At 41.9% G+C, this 22,880-nt stretch overlaps 2 protein-coding genes across 2 annotated transcripts in view; both read right to left on the bottom strand.

Moving 5' to 3' along the window:
- Nucleotides 1-22,880, bottom strand: part of camsap2a (calmodulin regulated spectrin-associated protein family, member 2a) — a 345,786-nt gene that overhangs the window by 190,104 nt on the left and 132,802 nt on the right. The gene's annotated exons all lie outside the window — the stretch shown is intronic.
- The window catches only part of nr5a2 (nuclear receptor subfamily 5, group A, member 2), a 76,715-nt gene that overhangs the window by 25,251 nt on the left and 28,584 nt on the right, over nucleotides 1-22,880 (bottom strand). Inside the window, exons 5-6 of the mRNA XM_085132491.1 lie at nucleotides 11,429-11,548; nucleotides 6,430-6,577 (exon numbers count right to left, since the gene is read on the bottom strand). Of these exons, the coding sequence (XP_084988617.1) occupies nucleotides 6,430-6,577; nucleotides 11,429-11,548 (268 nt within the window). The remainder of the gene's footprint in view (nucleotides 1-6,429; nucleotides 6,578-11,428; nucleotides 11,549-22,880) is intronic.

The following is a 22,880-nucleotide window of genomic DNA, read 5'->3' as shown; positions in this document are numbered from 1 at the left end:
CTTCTCAGTTTTAATCAATTCCTGAATGAATTTTAAATGATTGAATTCTTTTCAGGAAATGAATATTTGCCATGTTTTATGGGCATGTGAGTGTGTGTTTGTGTACGTGTGCGTGTAAGGGGGCTTGCGTTATCCGGCTCCCCTGCTCACTGGCCAGGGATCAGTGCATTGATTCTGAGCAGCCTCGGCTGTTGCTTAATTAGGATGTACCTGTCTGGGAATTATATCTTTTTTTCTCTCTCATTGTGCAAGGAAACAAAAATGATAAAGAAATACAGAGAGGGAGAGAAACTTGTCTGTTTTCATCAAGGTTAATCACGTTTTCTGCTTTGTGTTGCTGTCAGCAGGTTGGTGTCTGACCTCGCAGCGCGCAAAAAAAAAAATGGAAAAAATGTTTTGTGTGGCACACAAAACATGCTAATGAAAGATGTTTCATTGTATGGGGACGGGGGTGACTGGGTGCTGATGCTGTAAAAAGTGGAATTCAAATGGCGGGAATGGTTAAAAGCAGCATGGTCGGATGAAAAAATCTGCTATAATGCTTGTAATCTGAATTAAATTCAAATAATTTTAAATATCTTCAGTATCAAAGCAGTTACTGGATACTATTAGATATTAAATTAACTTAAATGTTATTTTTTAAAGTTGAATCCATCTATACATTTGATTGTTTGTGATGTTGGCCGTGTTTAGGGATAGAAAAAGTGGTGAAGTGAAAGTTGGGTGAGGAAGTAAAGAAATAAATAGTGAATTAAGATGAATGAGGACCAATGGAGGTGGATGTGGCGATAGAGTAGTGATAGATTGAGCTGTACAAAGATGGATGTTAAAAAAAAAAAACAGAGAGAAAGGACAGAGCAATGAGACAAGAGACAATACAGAGGGCTGGATGGATGGAGAGGGATGAAGGGTGGCAAAGACTTGATGGGTGGGTGTCTCTAAACTCCAATTTCAGTGACTGACTAATCGCTTGACAGACGGCTAATGTGTTGAGTTGCTGAGGCAGCTCTTGAATCACTGGCTGCCCTGTCTTGATTTCTTATGAATGGACAACACTGCCCATTTCTGATCACTAAGAGAACCACCAAGTTTACTTTAACAGATGAAACAAAAGCAGCATTGGTCTGCATCACTTATAAAGATTACAAATATGTATATCTGTAGTTACACAATGCCTGAAATATGAACAAAAGATATTTCCTATTGTTGTTTTAATGGCAATAACTGGGTCTATTTTAGACACATAATAGCCATCCATATTTAGCTTTTATTTGGCTGTTTTTAAAAATTTGATTTCATTTATTCCATCTCTAAAAAATAGAAACAAGCAAATAATGAGAACAAACTCTAAAACAATCAGCTGTACTCGTGTTTAATAGAGGAATAATATAACCAATAAACGGTTGCATTGCACAGAAAGCATAATTATGCATGATATATTGATCAATAGAAACGATTTTAAGCAACATAATGAATGATGAATAATGAACGATTACAAAGTGAGCACAGTTACACATTTTCAGCAGGTTACTGCCCGTGTTCCTGCTGAATGCTGCAGTATGAGGACATTATTTAGGGCTACAGGTATGTCCACAAATGCGCTCTCTCCACTGGGACCATTTACCACCCTGCACTGGTCTGGCAGTACTCTGGTTCTCCTCTCAGTTCACAAGGATTGTCAGCACATGTCTCACCGAATTACAGCTGATGAGGTCTGACCCACTAAGCTGGGTTAACTGGTTGCTGGGTGAGCACTTTGTGACCTCTGTCTCTGCTTTCCAAGTTTGGAAACTATACATGATGAACCAGAAACACATCGTGAAGATTTAGGATAAAAGCTGATAATTTTTCCAGGTTTCAAACTTAAAGGAGGGTCTACTTTCTTCTCAAAACAAAATCTCTTTCCTCCATAACTGGAGATGGATCTACTAAGAGCAGCCACAGCAGCAGGAAGTCAAATCCCCTTAAAATATAAAGTCATGTCCCTTCACCTCTGGTAATGCTCTGTAACCCACACAGCCTGTCAGTCTTTCTGTTAGGTCTTTAAGTCTATTAAAGGAAATCAAAGGCCCATTAACAGTTTCTTGACACTCAATGACTCGTAGTAATCCTTCTCCAAACTCTGATCCAGACAGCCCTCAAACTCTCGCTGCCGTTATGTGTGTCCTTTGCTCAATGCCCAAGACGTACAATCATTGCTCACAGTCCTACAAACACTTAGGAGATCAATGGTCTCAGAGTGATAATCTCCTCCTTGATAGAGGGTAAAAGCCTTCACCGAAGACAGGGAGTGACAGGGGAAAGTGAGAGACAGTGATAGAAAGGAGATAAAATAAAGCAATAAACAAAAAGAAAGCAAACAGGAAGTATAACTCCGAAAACAAGCGCACATACAGATCATGACAAGTGTCTCCTCTCAGCTGGGTTGACATCTATATCTCTGTTTTTATTGACAACTGGCTTAACTAAAAGCTCCTCTGCCAGGGAGTGAATGACTGACTGCCCATGTACAGAAAGAGAGGGGGGATGATTCACATGGGAAATCACCAGCTGTATGTAAGTGAGTGAGTAAGTAAAGTTTATTTATAAAACACCTTTCGCAGACATGTAGTCACAGAGCACTAATTTGTGATATAATGTCTAATATTTTCTAATTCTCGCTTTCTACTATATATTGTTTGCAATGCCTTTTCGTCTCTGCGTGTTTGCCCTGAGCCCGCTGCTTCAAGCTGACTGCTGGACAAAAGGGGAAGTTTATAGACGACAGACTTATGATCTGGTACTGCATGCATATACTGTAAATAAACTTCAGTAGAATCAGTGTGATTTATGGTTAAAGTTACCAAATGCCAAACAAGACCTCTCATCTAGAATTCCCAGACAACTACACGATTTCTCCAGTTACCGAATAACCAAAACAACACATTTGTGAGGGTTGGTTAAATGAAAGTATATTTAAATAAAGTTCGAGAAAGACTAAATATACAGTTAAATATGGGTGCTACAAAACCCAGTGTCTCGCTTTTACTTTCCACCATGTTGCACACAGTGTTGGGGAGTAACGGAATACATGTACCGTCGTTACGTATTTAAAATACAAAATATGAGTAACTGTATTCCGTTACAGTTACCGTTTAAAAAGGTGGTATTTAGAATACAGTTACTTTGTTAAAATAAATGGATTACACGGCGGTACTTCTCTGTTTCATATTGTCGCGGGTCAGGACTGTTTGGGTTTTGTTTGACAGCTACGTTCTGTAGTTCCAGGCGGCAGCGTTACGGTTGCCATGGTTACAGGGTGACGCGCTCTCTCTGCGTGTTTCCTGGGTGAGAGAGGCCTTTTGTTGTTGTTGTGCTAAGCTAATAGGCAGAATGCTACCGGTATAGCTCTAAAGAATGTAGCATCATAGGCAGTGTAGTCCGTGCTGCAGGGAGAATGGACTGCCATACCCGTTATGTGTCTGTGAGCGAGGGAGGGAGAAAAAGGAAAAGTACGAGCTGTCATCGAGCAAAAACGGGAGCTGGAAGCATGTAAATATAATAATAACCACTGCAGCCAAGAAGAGTGCCTGACGAGCCCAGTTGTAAGTAAGCTATTAAGACTCGACTGTACACCATGTTCGTGTTTTCCTCTGAAACAATAAGTTCCGTTGGAGCAGCCTTTCAGCGCCTCTCTCTGTCTGTCGCAAGCAAAGTTGACCCAGACAACAAAGTAAAGCTATTTTTCGGCTATGAGCCCGACACAGAACCCACCGTATTAGCCAGAGGTCCCTTTACTACGGTTCAGTGCCGCGGACCTTCAGTAACAGTAATAAATCACAGCAATAGTACATTCACATAGTTGTAAACAGCATGATAATATATTAAGTAATCCAAAGTATTCCGAATACGTTACTCTCATTGAGTAACGTAACAGAATACGTTACAGAATACATTTTGGGGCATGTATTCTGTAATCTGTAATGGAATATATTTTAAAAGTAACCTTCCCAACACTGGTTGCACAAGAGGACACTTAAAATACTGCACTGCATGCCATATTGGCATTGGCTGTCAACTGTAAGGTGTGGGGCTCAGATGATAACCATAGCAGCGATGCATTGATAGCAGCTGTAATAGCAGCAGTAGCAATCATGATAGCAGTATCTGTGATAGGAGAAGCAAACAAATCTATAGAAGCCACTTTATTAGTTTTATAAAAGGCTGTCCGGGCACTGAATCACTGGGTATTTCTCAGGGTTTAATCCCGTGATGCATATGTAGCGTGTGCTAAGTAAGTAGAGCCACAGTTTTAAAGTAATGCAAACAGTTCCTAGTCTCAAACCTGTCGTAATGAACACATCCCTTTTAAATTAGAGAGTAAAGTGACCAGTATTAGAGATTAAATTAGGCTAATAAACAGAACTAATCTTTTAGTTCAGTAGTCAGTGTACATCTACTTTTATGCCTCATTTCCCTACGACCCTTATTAACTGGCTCTGCTGGTAGGGCACAGACAGCTGTGTCGCAAATTAATTTGACCCTTCTGATAATGTGTTTTGATATTTAAATATACATACCACTACCGATGCTACGCACATTATGCACATTAATTCCCCAAAGTAAACATATTTGTAGCTCAGCCTTCTTACAGCCAATTACATACTCAGTTTCAGCTGTTTGTGATATTAATCACATAATGTAATCTCCTGGCTCTACGTAGCTCGAGCCTCTCTCCTCCCCTCATCCCCACCAACACCACCTCGGCTAACGCTGATCCCCTCAGCCAGCTCTACGGCGTCTGTGCCGGGCTTCTTTTGCGGGAGGCCTGGGCAACGCCAGAGAACAGGCACTGCCGGGGGCGATACACATCCCTCAGGTGGGCCTTTCATTATGGATGATGTTTCTGCCAAATTATTTAGACCCTGAGCCCCAGCAACATCCCCACCCTATAAAAAACTGAAACAAACACATGCATGCACAGAGATGTGTACACACACACACACACACACAAATTCCCTGTCTCTTTCTTTACAAATGCGCACAAGCATTAATTCCTCCTGATCGCATATATATGTGTGTATGTACAGTTCATTAGTGCTGTTTTCTTTGTTCAGAGGTGTTAAAGAAGTGAAAGTGTGACTCTTGTGAATTACGTGTTGTCAGAAGGGACTGGAAGCTAAGCAGGAGGAAAATATTCATCACATGTAAGCCAGTGTTGCTCTCCATGCCATAGAGGGCCCTATGTTGACACTACTGGCTTCAGTAATGTGGGATGTTAAACAGGTTTGGCTCAGTGTGTGTGTGCGTGTGTGTGTGTGCGTATTCCTCAGAGGCAATTTGTTGCAGACTCGTTAGGAAAGAGTCAGAGATGACAGTCTCCTGGCAATGTCTGACCTCGGCTTAGAGATTCGAGAGCAGCTTTGGGATACAGACACACACACTTAGGAGAATGCACGCACACACACACACCACATGCCATCAAAGTTACCCTTCTTTTTGTCCCTTAACTCATCAAGCTTTATATTCCTCCACTTACCTTCCTTCCCAAATCCCATGCACTCTCTAGCCTCAGCTCCCGCCCGTCTGTCTCCAAAATACTTCAGGCTGGTGCCTGCCTTCAAACAGCACGACCAGTTCAATTCCCGCTCGCTCTTCATCTTCCTCCTATTTCCTCCTTCCCTTCCTTCACCCTTCTTTAGCTGAGATCCCTTCCAAATCCCTTCTTCCTTTCCAAAGCTCTACAGCAAATTCTGAGAGAAAAAGCCCCCCCCCCCGTTGACCCCTTGCCCTCTCACCCGTTCCAAACTAACATCTCATTCCTCATGCACAGCTCGCTTCTCAAATACTGGTTATGAGTTACACTGCACTTGGCATAATCCTGCACACACTGTGATTCATGACTTCTAATATTGTTGATCCAGGATCTGATCTTTAATTTGCATTTGTTGCAGCAAGTCTGCGATGCCAAAGACCAACAGCTAAATTTCAGAAAAGAAAAATGTCAATATTTATTTTGTATTTACACTTCATATTGACATACTCTTTTTCTCAAGAAATGTTGTAACTGTTGAAACTTGAAGATGCGGTGGAAGATCAGGTGAGAGATTTGCTGCTGGGAATGCCACCGATAGATTTATGTGCAAGCTGGCTAATAGAAAAAGTAAACCTGCCTATAGTGGATCTAAACTTCCATCCACCTGTAGTCCTATATCATCTGTATGGTTGCACTGTACTGAACCTAGATTTATTGAGAGTTGTACTCACCAAAAATACATTTAAATTTTAGACCCAGACGTATATACAAGAGCTGCCACATCCATCTAAAGAAGACCAACCACACCTACCTCACATCCATTTGCCCCTTTCACTATTTTGTACGTTTCAGAACCACCCCTTCCTCTCAATTCCCATGTTCCTCCTAGCTGATATAAAATATATCTGACTTACCCAGGCTGAAAAGCACCAGGAACTTCAGGCAGACAAACTCTCGTTGATCCAGCTGCAGAGAGCGTAGTTTGGCCACCAGCTCCTGGGCGTGGCTCAACAGATTGTTGAGAGTTGCTCCCGCCTGTGAGGCAATCACTGCGTAGTCCACCTTTAAAAAAATAGGGAAAGAAGAAGGTAAAAATATGTGCATTTAAGTGACTCTGACTGGCGTTTGAGCAGAAGTTGTAGATACCAAATAGAACACAATGTCACTTAGTCAATCACTGATTTGGGAATTTTACAGCCCCATAGTAGCAATAATTGGACGGTGGTTTGTGACAGAGTAAATCACCCATTTCTAGTTTGTCAGTTCTCTTTCACTTCTTTCACATGGATACAAAAATGGCTAACACGTTTCCTTAGGTCTAACCTATAAACATTACCCACTTACACACTCCTTTTGCAGGTGTGCTTCAAACCTGCAGCTGCAGCTTATTTGAATGGGAGGCAAGTCCTTAGTCGCTACTCACCATAAGCAGGACCATATTAAATTTTTATACTTATTGACAATTCATTACCATAATTGACTGTGTGAGGGTTTCCAGGGGAAGGTAGATGTTGGTGCGAGTCAGGAAGAGGTTCCCTGCGAGCTTCCATTTGTAATTATAAGCAGCCGTGAGTTTGGATTTTACTTACAGTGTAAATAAGATGACTGGAATAGGTTTTTTTTCCCTTTGCAAATAAGAAAAGGGTCAAAGGGACATACATGTTGATAATAAACCAATTTTTTCATTTATTTATCTGCCTTCCCCACTTTTTTTCCTTCCGTGTGCTTTTACTACACTGCACTCTCCCACTTTGTCCCGACGCCTCTGTCCCTGTCTTCCCATCTTAACACCTCCGAGACAGAAAGAGCTATGGCTCTGTGAAAAGCAAACACTGCCCCCCTTCCAAGGTGTCAATCAATTTACATAAAATCAACTGTGCATGAAATAAGTTCATTGAAGGATTGGACTGTTGATGGTGATGCCTTGGGTTATTGCCTCCCAGCCTTAAGAAAAAAGAGAGACCAAATAAAACGCTATAGTGTCACTATAGCAGACTTAGCACTAACTCTGGTGACCTGCGTATCAATCAATCAATCAATACCACTTTATTATCACCCCCAGAGAGACATAGAGGGCGAATATATGATTAAACCTTCAAATCTTAACTTATCATAAATATAGTCTTTGCTGAACATTAGGATTAATATGAAAGGTGAAAATAGGTTGGTGCTGCTATGGATGGAGGATGCAGATGGAAAAAGACCATGTTTGAAACCACAGAAAAGTGTGAGTAACTATCTATATATATATATATATATATATATATATATATATATATATATATATATATATATATATATATATATATATATGTGTATATATATATATATATATGTGTGTGTATATATATATGTATATGTATATATGTATATATATATATATATATATATATATATATTAGGGGTGCAACAATACTCGTATCGATATTGAACCGTTCGATACAGTGCTTTCGGTTCAGTACGCATATGTATCGAACAATACAAAATTTTTAATTTATTTTATCAACTTTTCTTCTGACGATGCTGTCTGTGTTGAGCGCTCAGTGGATCTGCGCTCGACAGTGCAGCCTAGGCGGAGTAGTCGAACGCAGATTCACTGAGCGCAGGGCAAGCTAGCGAGACAGAAGTTAAGCTCTCCTTGCAACATGGCAAATTGAACCTCCCCCACCCTCATTCAGATCTGGCGTTTGGAACTATTTTGGTCTTCATGTGAAGTATGACCCTGAAGGTAAGCGCGTCATGGACTAAAGTAAAACAGTATGTCGGATGTGCCACGCAATGCTCAATTACATGGGTGGGAACTAGTGCGTTAGCGCAGTTAGCTCGTTAACGTGTTGGCTGTCCAGCCCCACGCACAGCGCGATCTGCGGTAGCTTGTTAACGGAGATTTCCCGTGTTGTGGCATTAACGTCATTTCAACGAGATTAACGCTGACAGCACTAGTGGGAACACAACGAATATGACTGCACATTTACTCCGACATCATCCTAGTGCAAAGACAAGTGGAAGCAGACAAAAACAACAAGCACGCCTGCTACAAACTTTACCCGAGTCATTTAGACAGCCGTTAGCACATGATTCTCCTTATGGAGACCTGATATGTTTAATATGCTGCTGAGAATATAGCCCAGAAGAAGCGTATAGTATAGCTTTTATTTTGGAAAGAGTCATTTCTCTGTAATAAACTCTCTTTTCCAAAGATGAGTGATTTCTCGATCAGATAGATTTATTTTTTTATTACTTTGTTGTTTCAGCAACATTAAATTTAAAAACCGTACTTTTGAGTTAAAATATATATTTATAATTTTAATAAATGACAAATTAAAAAGCATGAACATTTTTTTGTATCGAAAAAATATCGAACCGTGACACCAAAGTATCGAACCGAACTGTGAATTTTGTGTATCGTTGCACCCCTAGTAAATATATATATAAATATATATATATGTGTGTGTGTGTGTATTGTCATTTGAATTTAATACACACCAGGAGCACTCTTATAGTGTTTTTTTGTAGCCGGCTGACTGCCACACTGTGAGGCCTTGCTAAATCATTCAACAGATCAGTCCAGCCTTTGTCATTTCATGTTTGCTCACATTTGTACAAGTTCCACTGTGTGTTTGATCCTATGACAGGATAAAGAACAAGCACTCATGGCCATTTCTCACTGCTGTTGGTGACATGCAGTAGTAAAGAGAAAGAAAGGCAGAAAAAAAAGAAAAAAATTAACAAGCAAGGGACAACAAACATAGGGACATGAGACCGGGCAAGACAGAAGGCAAATGACAGGCTGTAGCAGTTAATCTGCTAGTTCAATGGATTTCTCTTCAAATGTCAGTATGAATGGAGCGTATGACTGGCAAGAGCAAAGAAGCAGCTTGCTTCAAAGCAAGAGGGAAGAAACATCTGTTTAAATTCTCCATATGAGCAAAGCTCTGGTCCTTCAGTCACATTTTTTTAATAAAAGCAGTACAATATCTCCGGGTAAACTTTATTTCAGAATAAATGTGGTGATTTGCCTCGATGCACTTGACGACAAAGTGCAATCAGTTTCAGTGCAACAATGGATTAATTATGGCATGAACTAAGGCCTGTCCTCAATGGCTGCTTTGTGTTATGGCATCATTTGGTTAATTCCTCATAATACACTACATATGTGCATTCTGGCAATTCAATAGTATAAAATACCAGCTGTGTTATTTCGTTTGGGCTGCCAAAGGGAAAAAAAATCCACCTTGTAAAACTGTAGTATCTGTTCAAAATTAAGATTTTGCACACTCTGCATTCTTGGACAAATGGCCCTCTGTTTTGCTGCTGGAACTATGCTTCTAATCTGATGCAGCCACTCTGTGTAAAGCTTAGAACTACAAATACGTGGTCCTTTTTTAAAAAATACCGATATATAGTTTATAGACCAGAGGACTACATGTACTCCATGTACAACACAAATCTTAAGAATATCACAAATTTGCTTTTTACTGGGCACTAAGGTCAGAGAAAGCTTTTGCCAGACTCGGTGCAGCGCTCTCCCATCAAGTCCTGACTGTGTTTGTGTAGCATTTGCTTTGGGTGGTGTTGCTACTGCGGTTTAAATATCCCTTGTATTATCACTGTGCTGTCACCCCTGGCCAGGTGGAGAATAATAGGAGATAATGAACTGTTTCAGACCCCCCCACACACACATTTCCAAACACACACACACACCCTCAACACCAGCTGTTCATTAACCAAAGTATGCAAAACGAAACCGCCATCCAGCACCTCCCCTGACTATCAGCCCCTCCTCCTCCTATTCCTGCACCTCGCTGTTCGGGCCTCTTAAAACAGCCTTATCTGCTTCGCCTCATCATCTTCTCCCCGATCCATCCTCATCTCTTCTACTTTTGGCACCTTTCTGCCTTCTTCTACCTCATTCTGCCTCCTTTCTTTTCTTCTCCCTCCTATTATCCAACTCAGTCTCCTTCCATCAGTTTACTCCCTCCGTCCATCTGTTCAACAATCTTGCGCCGCTTCTTCCGCCTTTTTATTTATTTTTTTGCTCAAACTCTCATTTACCTGTTACCACTACCATGGCGCTATTTGTTATAGTTTGTAGTTCCCACTAGAGGCAGTACTGGCTGCTTCTTCACCCATGCTCAGAATCGACTGTGACCTTGTCTTCATTCAGAATCGCAGAATTAAAAGGACTCCCCCTGTACACAGTGCACACGCGCTCGCCAGAATCTATTGTTGTAAAACATTTGTCGAAAAGCAATGTTTTTGCAGTGCAAGACAATCAATAATGCATGACTTCTCAACTCACTGACAGCCATCTGATTGGTCAGAGGCATATTCATGATGACCAGTTTCGCACCTTTGTGACTGCACACACTCTCTCTTTCTCTTTTTAAAATGTGCCTTTGTTTGTGTGCGATTTTGAGAATCACAGAAGACCGAGGGAGTCTTCTATGTTTGCTTTGGGTTTGTGTATTTAAAGTCAGCTTGCTTTGTGAGTGCTTGTGTGTGTGTGTGTGTGTGTGAAGCCGAAACACAAATCAGCACACGGCATTCTGATGCATTGAGATTTCTTGTTAGGGCTTCAGGCACCATCTCCCACCAACTTCCTCAAAGACCCCCAGTAAAAGAAAAATAACACATTTAGCTGCATTTTTTATCTGTCCACCCACTCACTATGCTACAGCATGAGTGTCTGAGTGCTTTATTTATTCACTGTTTGAGTCTTCATGCTCTGAGAAAAACTGTAAGAGCCTATAATCTTAGAAAGAAACCCCAACAATCAGATGACATGTCTGTGAGCAACCACTTGGCAACAGTGGGAAGGAAAAATCCCCTTTTAACAGAAAGAAAACTTCAAGTCATACAAGATTGGACAAAAACAAAAAAGGAGTGGAAAATGCTGGAAGTAGTTCTTACCTGTTGGCCAGTGACCAATAGGATGGAGCCCTCCTTGGCATGCACCACCTGGCGGAAAACGTGGTCGAGAATGAGGAGTTCACTCCAGCAGTTCTGCAGCAGCTTCATCTGGTCGTCCACCTGATTAGAGATGCATATACAAAAATCCACATCAGGCCAGGTGTTTATTTTTCCGCTCTTATAAAGCTGTAACAACAGTCTCTGTTGAGACTGAATGCCAGATGTACAATACCGTAACTGTCATCAGTGCAGATTGCATGTCTTTCATTGCACTCCTTTATTACATGTTATTTAGACGGGTTTGCAGTCATCAACACACAGAGTTGTGTGTTCAGGAGGGGCGTAGAAAACATGCAATGTGCAAACTGTACAAAATGTGTTTAATGTTCCAAAAAATTAAAGTCTTATATCTGTAAGTCACTGAAAACAAATCAAGTTTTAACCAGGAACTTGTAAGCAAAGTCACACTGTTAAAATCTGTGGTTAAGATTGTGTCATGGATACTGTAATCATTTTACAAGCTCCACGATCAGTCTATGAGGTCACTTGCTCTAAACATTTTTACTGCACGTTGGGTTTTTTCCAAATGCTAAAAATGCCTGTTAGAAAACCCCGTCTGTCAAATAATCTGAAATGTAGAGCGGCGATAATATTGTATAAAGACCTTGAGAAATAAAGGCTACAGCCAAATAGTATAGAGCCACCCACAGAAAAAAAAGCGCTAAAAAAAGCTGAAGCACTTTGTCAGCCGTAGCGGCTTGTAAATATCACAGGCAGCTGTTTGCCGGGTAAGCTTTCTCACAGGTCAATCACTATTGATCAGTAGCGTACCACGGGCATTTTTTCCCCAACCTTACACAAAGCTCAAAAGTCCCCTGTATGCACTCTAAAGCTTTCTCATGTGAACCTTTCCCCACACAGTTAAGCACTTTGCTGCGTGCCTGATTTAACAATGTTGCCAGGTTTATCTGTTTGCCCATTGCCAGGAGTTTCTGAGTGATTCCACAGATGATAATGATTAAATAGTCCACCCCCCATTTGTTTTCTCCCCCTCTAATACCAACCGTCTGCTCCCAGGGACCTGACAGGTAAACTTTGGAAGCTGACACGGGTGAAATAGTGGTTTTGGGAACCAAAACAACCCCCTCCATTGTGACTGCTAGTCTCTTCCCATGCCCGACCGTGTTAATCATTACTCTACATAGCTAGACTCAAAAATAAATAAAAGAAAATGGAGAACACAGTGAGAGGGATGGAATGAGGAAAATGTATAAGTAGTTCTTTCTTTCTTCTCCCACCTCTTCTATCAGTAAACAGTGTGCACTTTGTGGCTTTGCTGGGAATACTGTGTCTTTCTGAGCACACAGGGGTCTGCTGCTTTGAGTATGTGAGAACTGTCTGTGATGGGCATCCAAAGCTTGCAGTATGAAGAATGTGGATCGATGGTGTATCGCGGAAAGGTTCGAAAGGAATGTCTTTTTCTTTTTGGTGCTCCGTGGAAATCATAAAGGGTTCAGATTGTTTGATATCAAGTGACCTTAGTTACTCATTTCATGTCAACAACTTTCATTCCACTTGTATTACCTTGTATGACACGACACTGGACATGGCCTAATCTAAAGTCTATCTCTTGTTGATTAGGCCTGTTTTGACTGGTGATCTGAGGCTGGTGGCAAACAGTGTTTGTTTACCTTCCACAAAGACACAACAATAGACAACACACTTGGTTAGACGACACGTGGGCTGCCTGACTATGCTTTTCTTGCACGGCAGTTGTCATTTGGTTGCTGTATTCCTCCTGATTGGAGTTACTATTTATTGTTTACCTTGATATAGAGCAGCTCTTTGTGTTTGTATTTGAATTGTCGCTCCCCTAACATAGTTTTTCTTTTCAAAAGTGATTTGGTTTTGTTTTGACCTTAAAAACAAGCATTTAGTGCTGACATTACGCCAAAGTAGGAAGGATTTCCTTTTTTCTGTGAAATTTGTTTGATCACATCTTTTTGTTGTTAACCAAAAAGTGAGATGTGAGTATCTGGCATCTCCTAACAGAGGTATTACATCATTTTCTCTTACTACAAGGTAAATGTCATTAGTTAAGAAAAATCATATTTGAATTCAGAAAAAGTCCACATGGACGGGATCGTTATGCTTCTAGCACACTGTGATGGAATAAAATAACGCGTATATGAGAGATATGGCACGGTGAGAAATTTGCCTTGAAACGTTTCATGTCTCCCACTTCTCTTTCATCAGTTTGGCAATGCTGCTGTGACTTTTTCTAGCATTTTTGACAGCATCACAGGGTCTGTCTCTCTCCCGCCTCCTTCCTATATACATCTATTTTTGTGGTTCCACTCTGGTAGTCACTCAAGTGCAAGGGAAATGCCTTCATTAAAACCATCAGAAAGCAAGGAAGGCGCTCAAAAGAGGGTGTTTTCTATATTGTGCCCTAATCCAATTCTCTTTATCTCCCCAACCTCAGGATGTTGGAAGTATGTGTGTGTGCGTGTGTGTACGAATGATTACATGTAGGGCCCAGGCTCTTCAAAGGACTCCACTGTATGTCACTGGTGCTGGCAAGTATCGGGATACTCATCAAAGGCCTGTCCTCACTCTGCCCGCCTGGAAGCTCTTCTCTGACAAGAGTCCTGGGTCATCAAAGGGGGGCAATGGGAGGCTAGAGTGGGGCAGGGGACACCCGCTTGGAAGAGGGGGACTGGTGACAGACAGACAGGCGTGTGGGCGGACCAGGGGTACGGGGTTCAGTTCACTGACCTTTTAAGTTCCAGTGACACGAGTCGTTTCCCTGACAAGCTCTTCCTTTGCTCTGTCAAATGAGCAACAGTCACGGTGCCTGATCTTACCAACACTGCTGCCTGTTCGCTCAGATAAAATGAACTTTCTGACACGACATCGACAACCAATTTGTCTTGTGTTTTACACGAGGGCAAAAGGGCCGAATATTATCTCTGTGCAAAGAAAACGCAGTCAGAGAAAAAAAAAACTGGACGACTGCCAGCGGCTGATTATAAACATTGCCTAGTTTAATGTATTCACACCTTCGCATGGCGCTGCAAAGTTCAAATGAGAAGTTTGTGTGCTCCAAAAGTGCAATAAAGCAAATTTATATAGTGATTTAATTCCTGTCTCACAACATAGTCATGGAGTATTTAGATAAGGCTTCTAATTGCCAACCGTTTCCAGCAATGATGACGCATAGTAGGGAAAAAAAGCTGTTGTTTTTCCTTGATTCTTCTTCTTTATCCCTTCCTCATTTCACCAAGACATAAAAAACACTTGCTGCTAGGCTGATGTTCTTTACTGAAATTGGTTGCTTCCTCGAACACTGTAAATATAGATATTGACGTCAAGATAACTGGCACTCTTTTTTCCCGCTACAATGATTTCCTTAAATACATAAAGGCAGCTAGCACGAGTTACAGCCAGGTCATTCAGTGCTAACAGATGAAAAAGGAAACATTGTTTGATTAATAAGTCAAATTGATGTGAACACGTTTTGGTAAGTGTGCGTAGCAACGGTGCTACACAATAAGTTTAAAGTTGAACACATTCTGCAAAATGAATTTTTCTAAACACAAAAGTTGAAAAAAATGTAATGCTGTTAATGAGGCACTGTGAAGGGGAAGGAGAGAAGTATTTTTCAGGTAATAATGGGATTCCCTTTGAGATTTTAATTTCCACTAGCATCAGCATCAAGGTAATAAAATCGGATAATTACAGGCTGGTGAATGGACACAGCAGCGAATACTTTTCATAGCACATGAAAATACTCCACATGCTCACTGTAAGCCTAACCAAAACCACCACAGACGAACAACAGGAAGGTCTTGTTCTTGAAATTCTTACCAAATGCCAAAACCACGCTCTGAAATTGGTCAGATGGTGATTTAACGTTGCTAACATTTTGTGGCTAAAAAAAACATAAATGGATTTGAGCCATACGAACTTAGCCATACTCTATGAATTCAAGAAATAATTTAGGGCAACATGAATGAAAAAACACTTCAACTGTATGCATTTGAACAATCCCAAGTTGCCACCTGTCCTTGGATGAAGCAAAACTCATTACAGGAATTTTGCTTCTGAGCTTGGCGCTCATGCAGAAAACAAGCTCCCCAGAAATCGCTTCAAACTGGCCTCAAAATACACATTTACAGGTGCTTTTCAAGGTGTGATCTAGTTAATATTTCAATATCATCACCAATTTTTGGTTAAGAAATGAGAGAAATTCCGAGCAGGAACTTGTACTTGCAGCAGCCAGTGATGAAAAATACATATCCTCCAAGAAACCAATTTAACACCTTTATGATCGTTCAGGCGAGTGGGATCAATGCCCTGGATCAATCGCTTAGCCCATAGCTTTTGTTCAAAACCACTGGCTGAGATTAATGGGATTTTCCAGAGAGGGGGAGAGAGAGGTAGAAAAAGGAGAGCCCAGTTGAGAAGGGGGGAATGGAACTGCCAGACAGGGAATGGGAGAATGAGAAAAGACTTGGGGGAAATTGAGAAAATAAAACATAGTGATTAAGAGCAGATATTCCCTCCATTTCTGGGCAAATGTAAATTAATTGGAAATGGAGCATTCAGATGCTCGCTGACAAAAGTAATGTTTATTCATAGCCCCCTGCTAAGAGTAGAGCAATTATCACGCTGCGTCGAGTCAAAACAGGCCAATGTACGAGAATCTTTCTCCCCCTTTCTTGAGGCCGGGTTTTGGTCTAGTGCCACGAGCATTGTTAAGCTTCGTACGGTACGGTGGGCTTTAACGAGAGTACACAGCTGGATCTGATTTTAATAAGTAGTTCCATTTTTGATGTGGCTTAATGAACAGATTAATAGAATCTCCTTCTGTGGAGCCTTAATGAATGGAGAGAATCGTGTGTTTTTTTTTTTTAACACAGGGGGGAGAACACACACATTCGCAGACCGTGAGTTTATTTGCCTCAAACGACTCGTACATAAACAATAGCTGTGCTTCTATCTTTCCTCTATCTCTGTTGGACAAGAATCAATGCTGTCTCGGAGTACTACAGGTGAGATTTGAAGCTGACATCAATGCCTGCGCGTCTCTAGCAGCCATTCTTTGGTGCAGTCCTGTCTTGGCATCTGTTCGCCTTGAGCCAAACAGGCCGCGTATTCACCTGGGAACGGGCATTAATTTACCTAGAACCGTGCCTGTTGTTCTCAGAGTGTGGCAAACGCTTAATTACGCCGAGCTTGACGGTGTACCGAAGCTCGCTTCCAGTTTAGCTCGTTGATTAAATTGAGGAGTGAGTAACATCGGCAGCGACGTGTTTTTGGTGTTTTTCTTTTTGTGATTTGGACAAATTAGCCAGCAATGTATCAGGAATCATAAAACGGTTTATATTTGTTTTACTTTTAGAGCACACACAACCCCGATGACCTGAGATAAAACCTCACTATCAACCTGTTTATTTCTTTATTGCCATTATAACATCTTAACAAAGACCAAGCTACAATAAAGGCACAAAAAAAAATATCAGGTCACCATTTGATACCATCTAGGCAGCGTCTTGTTTTAGGTCAAAGGAAATAGCACATGCCTACTGAATCCTGCTGCAAATCATTTTTGACATCCTTAACTTGCCCAAGACACAAATAGAGTTATATCCATCAGGAAAAACAACAGACTGAGTGACAAAATCCCCTGGATGTTCCAACAATGGTATGTGAGCTGGTGGGAAGGCCGAGACGGATGGACAGTGTTCACGATCCAGATGACGTCTCCCTTTCTGTTCATGCTGCAGAGTGAGAATAGAGGACCGGTATTCGCTCGTCTCACTTTAACAACGTCAGCTTATGCTTATCGTGGCCCTCCAGTCCATGTTCGGCCTCGATTCTTCGGCTGGCACAGTGATAAGAATGCTGGGAAAATGAGCAGGTGGCAGGTGCTGCTGCTAGTCAAGCGGGAGGGGGCTACACAGAGAGCAGAGGAATGATAATACTGGTGGTAATGCACCCGGTGAAACTAAATTTGTATACTGCAGACAAGCTTAAGGAATAAAGCAACCAGAGTCAATTATTTCCTTTACAGCCGCAGACACTTAATTGAATGGCTTGAACAGCAAATAAATGAAAACATTTAGCCATTGCTGAATTAAAACCAGGGGTTACCTCAACTATATACAAAATGCTTGTTGTTACACTCTCAACTTCACTGCAGCTGTGTCTACTGAACCTTAAGTTGACACAAAAGTTCAGCACAAAGGTTCACTTGGCCTGGTTGTGCTATATAAGGTATCCAAGCCAGAGTGTCACCTTTATCTATATTTTACTATATTGTAATGAGAATGCTCCTTCATCCAGCTTTGAGCTGCCCTGCGACAGTACGTGACAGTATATACTGTATATATATATATATATATATATATATATATATACATTGCACGAATGCCCATCAGCATGTCTATAGCACCTGCTTGTTGTATGCATCTATCTTTAATCCAGCAGATCAGGTAATGGAGAATGCCGATGGGTTTATCTCCAACTGAGCACACAGAAATCCTAGACTGTTATTATGTCTCTTAAGAGCCATTGAGATGCCACAGGCCATCTGTGAGCTCAGAAAATATCACACAAGATGCAGCAGGCCTTGCATCTTTCTTTCACTCCAAAATGAAAGCGCTTCTGGTGGAAAAGAGGTTCTTTATTATATCAGCTTGTGATGCGTGCTTTAAAATTGTACATGCTCTATTCATTTGTTTTGCAATCAGTCGAGCACAGTATTTCTAGTCTCACCATAATATAAATTCACTCACTGCAAGTAGATGTAAAGGTGTTTCAAGAGAAGTGTAGAAAGTAGAAAGTGCAAATCTTCTTTCCTCCAAGATACTATTCAGTACTCAGCAGTGCAGAAAAAACAAGCCGTTTCTTTTCGAAGTATTTTTCTTGTAATGCCTTGTAATTATCTACCTACCTTGATGCTTTGAATGTGCATTTGTGTGTCGCTGCATATGCACTTACTGTGTGTTGGACTGAGAGCGAGACTGAGAGGTTTGTGTGAGTGGATGTATGCTGTCCTCTGTGTGTGTGTGTCAGAAAGAATTCTTTGTGTTTCAGCGTGCGTGTGCCCCAATGTCTGATCGATATTGCTGAGGCACTGTGATTGATTGGTTCCCACGGTGACCGCATTAACGGACTCCGGAGGCCGACCTCTGACCTCTACAATACCGCACATTCGATTGGCAGTGCTCTTTCCCTCTTCCCAGCTTCGCATCGTTTCATCTCTACACATTATGGCATTTGTTTTCTTGTCCAGGTCCCGCATTGAACCCCCCCTCCCCCCCAGCAAAACAAAAACCGAGACAGTGATTGGGCACGGACTCTTTCCCGCCCTGCCCTTGCTCACCCTGTCTTCTTCCATTCTGCTCCGAGTACATGTGTCCTGAGCCTTGTTGAGCTGCGAGGAAACAAGACACGGGCCTGACGAAGCTGTGCACGCTTGCCTGGGCTTTACCTCAACACACACTGATGCCACTAATACAGGAAACCACTGTAAACAATCTAACGGTGTGCTTAATAAATATGTAATTAATACATTATTAACATAAAAAAGATGCTTTTAACAGCAGAAACTTGATACAACAACTGCGCACGCAGGCTAGGAGAAGTGTGGCACTACATGCTAGAGAAAGAAAAAACAAAGCATGTCTGCGGGTCTGGGTGCTGCAATGGGAAGATTGTCTTGTTTTCTCAAGGTCGCTGATGATGGCAACAAACACTCCTCTCTGTCTGATATCAGCGCAGGGATTTGAGGATGAACCAAGCACGCCCAAACTTTCCTATTCTGTTTTTACTTGATGCATAAGCATATGAAAGATGGAAAAATCAATAAGGCAAGAGGAACGGACCAGTGAGAGGCCAGACCTGAATTTCAATAGATATCTTTTCATGCATGCAATGTTTATTGTTGTCTGAAACAACTAGACTGTTTATTAGACATGCATAAAAAAGTCTTGTAGGTAATGTCAGCCATTTTTATTTTATAAGTATATAGATAATGACTGAAAAAAGTTTTATTTTAATCTTGCACGTGGTTCAAAAACAGGGAGCTGCAAGAATTTTTATTCCGAGAGAGTGTGAGACACGTAGGTAGTTAATGAGAAAGAAATGTATGTACTGTTGCTTAATTTCTGAGGAGAGTTAATCCATGAGCGCATGACTTCGAGGCACTATTGTTTCCAAGGTACCTTAGAAATAGATAACTTAGCCCCACCCCAGCCTGCGTGCACACACAAACACATACACGCAGACTTGCACAGACACACGTATGCAAGAAATCTCAGGGCTTAGAGCTAAGAAGCTATCAACTAATTATCAAAAACACAGAGAAGCCCTAATCAATTATTCACATGAACATTAGACCGGTAATACACATGCAGCCCAGGGAATGGCATCTCCCAAAAGTAACCCTTCCTTTTACACTCAAACGCACACACACACACACACACACACACACACACACACTTGGATGCAATCACGTTAAGACCTACATAGTTGCAAATGGGTGCCAATAATATCCATACCTACATGAATATTTCTGCCTTCCTGCTTCTCCACTCTCCCACCCCACCTCCTCCATCAAATGCAGTGAGAAAATGCCATAACAAAGTCAAACGAGTAACGCTAGTAGACTCTCTATAAGGTTCCAGGCTGGGAGGCACTGACCACAGAAATCCTATTGATCCATCAGCAACCCCCCAACCCCTCGTAGATTCCCCAAGCACACACAAATACACACCCCGAGCTTAATCTACAAGGCGATTCCAAGGCATTAAGCCCCAGCCATTGGATTTTCACGCTGTGCAATCATTATTTGAGCTAATGCTGCAATTTATGACTAGGTGTTTGTGTGCTGGGTGTGAAAGGCATGTGGAGGGGATGCATGGTACGCTGGGGAGTAAAAGACTGCGAATATATGCAAGTATGGATTTGACTTTGTTGTGATTGTGGGCAGGCTAAAATTGTGGCTTTGGATTTGGTTTAGTGAAAGGTTATGACAGTCAGATGTAAATGAGAAAGAGGGTTTAGGTATAGGAATCAACAAACAAGTCACAAAGTAAAGGAAAAATCCTTTACCTTTTACCCATAAGTGAAGACATTCTTCGGTCTCGTTATGCTGCGGGGAAGGGTGGGGGATGGCGTGGATTTGGCTCGATTTAGCCCCCTCAGAGCCAAGTGTCATCGCAAATCAATGACAGAATGACAAAGCCCTCATCTATAGGGCCTTAGGGGTCAGTTAATAGTTTGATGAGTATGAGTATTATGTAAATCATAAGCTATGAATTTTCTAGTCACCTGATCTCATTTGCTCTGGTGGATTTGAGAGCAGGTTAGACTGCCCCCTCCACCGGCATCAAAATCAAAGAGCAAAATACAGGAATATCTTTTGGAAGAATGGCGTCCCGTTTAGAGAGTACCGGAGACTTGTCGAATCAATGCAAACGCATACTGAAGTTGCTCTGTTGAAAAGTGGTGACCCTTTACATACAAAGTAAAAACCTCTCTGCGTATGTGTAAGTGTGCCCTGGTGTAACTGTTTGTGCGTGCGTGTGTGCGACTTCGATTGACAGACGCTGGAAAATTTGCCAATAATCCTTGTCTGGATGTCTGGATGTTAAGAGGAAAAGAAGACACGCAAAAGAGGAGCCAAAGAAGACAGGAGGCTGAAGCCTTCGCCCTTTTGTATTATTCAGAACAGCAGAGACGTTCTTCTTTAACTTGCTTGTTCTTCCTCTCCTACACGCAGACAGACATGTACCCACAGACACACACATATGCAATATACCTTAACCCAGCATAGAAGACCAGAGCTGTTTTAAAATGCACAGACTGACGCTGTGATGCTTTCTGTCTGAGAGGGTGGGAGACACATATTCCCATTAGTGTGTGACGCGCTGGGGGAGGATGTTTTTTTTTTTCCCCCTTGTTTTGTTTTTTCCTTGGGGGGTTGTAATGGGGTGGTGGATTTTTAAGAAAACAGCTGTGAATCCACATTTAAATGTGGCGCAGCTCCAGAGATCACTGGGATCAGAGCCCTTGATGCACAAATTAAATATCTGAATTGCTTAATTGAGCCTTTCCAGAGCTCTTGTGATATGTAAACCGCCGAACTCAGAGGAAGACGAGGCATCAGAACCGCAATGCCGCAGAACAGATGGGGCCCTGCTTCTCCCTGAAGTGCATCTCCAGGCCTTCTCTGACAGAAACTGCCACGAATGCATCTGGATTTGGAAAAAGATATCTCTGTATAGCATGGCTGCTGCGGGCCTGGTGGTGCGGCTGCTCATGATGGGAAGTGCAGTGCAACATGTGGCGTGTAAAGCATTGCCCTGAGGGAAGGTGAGACTGTGGCTTGCCACCTGAAAACCTTGCATTTCTTTCAGCTTCACTGGTTAATTTCTAGAGGTTTAATGACGTTGTCGACACCTCTCCCAACAAGTCCCCTTTCGGCATATTTGGTTTATTGCTCGTCATTGTTTCAGCTTTGCCCGAAAAGCCTTTTTTTAATCCCCTTCTGAGAGGGCGCAATCCGAAAAGAACGTGGGGCCTGTAATGGCTATTATTAGTGCCATGCCTTTATTTCACATGTATGGAATCGTTTATCCGTGGCTCGTGCCAGGTTCGCACTTATGGCTTTTGGGGAGAACAGAGAAAGAGACTGACAGATTGTGAGGTGAGCAAGAGGTAATGGTGTGAGAGTCATAAAAAAGTCCTGGTCTAGTGCAAAAGAAATAAGAAAAGCAAGAGCAAAAGCCGGCAAAGAAAAGAGCGGCTAAAGTAGGAATAGGGAACAGGTGCTTTTGTCCTACTTTGGCGGGAGGGCTCGGGCCGTTTTCTCGGCTGGGTCGCTGGCTGGCGTGCAGCCTCGTGGAAATTTCTCGCCCGTTGTCATAACACAGCCACAGTGTCTAGTGTTACTCCGACGGACTGCACGCATCAGTCATCGGTGTGCAAATTCAATCACCGTTGAATATAAATACCGCTCGAGTCTTTAAGTGTAAAACTAGCCAGCAAGCTGTTGACTGTGGTCCACCACTGTCTTATCTATTGTCTCCTGGACCCCCCCAGGCCCCCGAAGCTTCCCCACTCCCTGTCTAGAATAGATGAGCCATAAATAAGCATCAAAAATAGACCTAGGGGCACAACTGTTGACAGCCTTGTGACGAAAGCAGCAGACACGGACCCAACTTGTAGGCAGGCTGGATTACACGCAGATAATAAAGGCCACGTAAAATGGGCACATAGGAACCAAAGGGCACTCTGTGTGTATATTGCTTAGTTATTTATTTTTTATCTGACCTAAAAGCTAGGTGTGTGTTCTGGTAAATGTGTGAAAGACAATCAAGTGATTGTCTAAAGAAGTTACTCACACTTAGATACCTGACCTATAAATATCTCCTTCTAT

Source organism: Neolamprologus multifasciatus, chromosome 15, assembly GCF_963576455.1.
Source record: "Neolamprologus multifasciatus chromosome 15, fNeoMul1.2, whole genome shotgun sequence".
In the NCBI taxonomy this organism is placed as follows: domain Eukaryota; kingdom Metazoa; phylum Chordata; class Actinopteri; order Cichliformes; family Cichlidae; genus Neolamprologus; species Neolamprologus multifasciatus.
This window is presented reverse-complemented; position numbering and strand designations above follow the sequence as displayed.